At 24.0% G+C, this 3,187-nt stretch overlaps 1 protein-coding gene across 1 annotated transcript in view; it reads right to left on the reverse strand.

Moving 5' to 3' along the window:
* Positions 1 to 352: 352 nt before the first annotated feature.
* LOC100160250 (probable nucleoporin Nup54) overlaps positions 353 to 3,187 on the reverse strand; it is an 18,558-nt gene continuing 15,723 nt past the window's right edge. The window contains exons 7-11 of the mRNA XM_029487261.1: positions 2,299 to 2,441; positions 2,073 to 2,228; positions 806 to 1,182; positions 611 to 721; positions 353 to 509 (exon numbers count right to left, since the gene is read on the reverse strand). Coding sequence (XP_029343121.1) covers positions 405 to 509; positions 611 to 721; positions 806 to 1,182; positions 2,073 to 2,228; positions 2,299 to 2,441 — 892 coding nt within the window. The 3' untranslated portion in view covers positions 353 to 404. The remainder of the gene's footprint in view (positions 510 to 610; positions 722 to 805; positions 1,183 to 2,072; positions 2,229 to 2,298; positions 2,442 to 3,187) is intronic.

Consider the following 3,187-nt stretch of genomic DNA (forward strand, 5'->3'; position numbering starts at 1 on the left):
CATTTGAGAAAAAATATTAAGATTAAAATAATTATTTTGGTCTCATAATCTAAGAACTAAAAATAAATTTGTCATGCATTTGCTGTAAAATATATTGAATATTAATTATCATTAAAATTATTTAAAAAAATAAAATCTACAAAGTAAATCATATTTTATTTAAATATTAAAACTAAATATAGTATAAAGTAGAACAGTATTGAACTGCAATAAAAATTAACAGTAAAATTAAGACTACAATAATTAATTTTTTTAATAAATTCAGATAATGTACAAAAACATTATTTTTTATGAATAATAACCAATAGGTACTGCATAAAATGTTATTATTATAAAAATATAATTAAATTAATACTAGTATAATAATACGTATTTTATTTGCCAATATATTATTATTTAATCAACTATCTTACATTTTTTAATGACTCTTTCATTAAGTTTATAGCGTTGAAATCTTCTTTGACTACCGTCTGCATTTCGGATATCATTGTTTGTTGAAGTTCTAAGAACTATACAATTAAATTACAATTATTTATATAATATATAGTTTGTTATAAGTTATATTATATACAATATCTTTATATAAAAAATGTATTGTATTTTTACTTACATGTTTAATTTCTTCAGCTACTTGCGGAATACAACCCGAATTACTTTTCGAGTCTTCTGATAGTTCTGAATTTTTTAATCGAACAAGAGTAGCAATTTCGGTTAATTTTCCCTTAAAAGCCATAATTTAAATTGGTAAATAAGTTTCAACAACAAATCATTGATATAATATACATACATAGATATTTTTACATACTTGGAATCTTAATGGTGAATTAATATCGTTGTATAAAATTTCTAATTGATTTTTTATTGTTTCTTCTTCAGGTCTAAGAGCCATTCCTGCATTTAATATGACCATTTGGCCTACTAATACTTTAACAATCCTGTGTGTTAATTGATCCATTTTGTCTGTATATTGTTCAAGCTTAGATTCCACTCTTGTTTTTTTCCTAGCTAATTCTGAAAGTCTGTCTGCAATGCTGTTAAGTGTTAACTTGTGTACTGTAACTTGTTCATTATGACATTTATACTTCCAACATAACTCTGAAAAACCAACAATCGGAACTGGTATGAATACTGCTGGATTTGGGTTGTCTACTTGAGATTGTTTCCACACACGTAAATCAATTCCTGTAAAATATAATTAAATAGATTTTAATAAAATTATAACAATACCAATATTAAATAATTAAAATACTAATATAATATAAAAACGTCATAGTGATTAATGATACCAAATTTCAAGAAAAAAAATTATAGAATAATAGATTACTAAATTTGGAACACTAAATGTGTACTGAGCTTTGAGCCTATGAACTGATATCATGATATTGAGTACTCAGTTCAAGTTAAAAGAGAACATGGTAGCTCGTATTCGGAAAAATAATGGGGACTTAAAATTTAAAAATTACGTCTTCCTTCAAATGATGGACTGAACACAACTTCTTACCTCTTATCTTGCAACTATCAATTCTCATACAAATAATTAGTACTTACAATATGCGAGTATACAAGTACCAACTACTTATGAACAATTTATATAAATATTTAAGAACAATAATTTAAATTAATTAAACGTATTTTAATTTATTTATTTTTTAATCACAATTAAATTATACTCCATGCCTGTTATGAAGCATATCATCATAATCATAAAGTTGTTATTAAATTGAATTTGAATAACATATTAAATACGATTTTTGCAAAATAAAAAATAATATATGTTAAAAAAGTATTATATAAAACAGAACGTTCTGAAATATCCTTCTGTTATAACTTATAACGAGTATAATTAGGGGTGCTCTTAAAATATAAATGTAAATATTAGAGAAGCTCTGTCCCCTCCCAATTCAAACACTAATATTAGTTAAACATACTCGGTAAGCTTTATTTTATACTTTATGGTATAGCATATTTATGCTTTAGTTATCATGTACATTTTGCCTTATGATTACAAAGTAAATGTACAAAGTATGTATTACATTAAAATATAGTTCATTAATAGTTAAAAATGTTTATACCAGCAGGTGGATTTTCATAATATTCGCGTAGATTTTCTTCAGTAAAACCAGTATATGGAAATATATTTTCGACGCCCATACTTGATAATTGTTGCTTGGGAGCTGATTGCATTAGATAGTTAATTATATCAATATTAGAAATTCGTTTTGTACTTCCTAGAACCACACCACGATTATTTGGATTATTATTTGGTTTTCTCTTAAAATCAAAATTTACAGAACACACCATTTTGAAGTTTTTCTTCGACATATATTAAAGCCATTGATTTGGTTTCTGTGTACAATTTTAATGTATCTAAATGCACACTTAAATTTGGTTTACTTCCCAATACTGCAAATAAATTAGATGTGAACTGTACTTCTTGTTTTCTAAAAAATAAAAATAAAATAATAACAAGTAATTCAAAATTAATAGATAACAAAATAATAAGTAATTCACAATAATTTGTATTTTGAAATAATTTGATGTATGCTTGTAAAAGATAAGCTGCAAGTTAATGATAATGAAAATAAAAATGTTAAATGAGAAAAATTATATTAAACCAAAATCATTGTACATATTAAGTTAATAGGAGTCGTTTGCAGTGGTGTAATTTTAACGTTACAGGAGTGATATTAAGATTTAAACTTAAGTAAATAAAGACTAATAAACTATTATAGTTTATCAATAATGTATTTATATATTTAACTCGACACATTTGCTGTTATTCCTTTTTTGCTATTTTGGCAAAGATCCACTTATAAGTCAAAAGGGTACAAAAAATATTTTATGCGTTGCATCATGGCAATTACGGTAATCGGAAAAAAAATTCCTAGACTACAATATTACTCGATAAATATTTTTAAAACGTTAATTTGTATCTATAATTAATATTTAATTACAAACGTAATTAAAAAATTATATATTATTGCCAAAAATTATATACACTGCCCCAAGTTAGTTTAAGTAATAGATAAAAATAAAAAAAACCTTAGAAGGAATAATTAACAATAATATTTTATATTACTATGTTAATACATATTTTGTGGTGGTATAATACTGTAAAAATTGAATCCCCGAAATAGAATATTACGTTTTGTGTGACATTTTGACGATAATTTATAAGGGTATAAGA

The sequence above is a fragment of the Acyrthosiphon pisum genome, chromosome A1 (genome assembly GCF_005508785.2).
Source record: "Acyrthosiphon pisum isolate AL4f chromosome A1, pea_aphid_22Mar2018_4r6ur, whole genome shotgun sequence".
NCBI lineage: Eukaryota > Metazoa > Arthropoda > Insecta > Hemiptera > Aphididae > Acyrthosiphon > Acyrthosiphon pisum.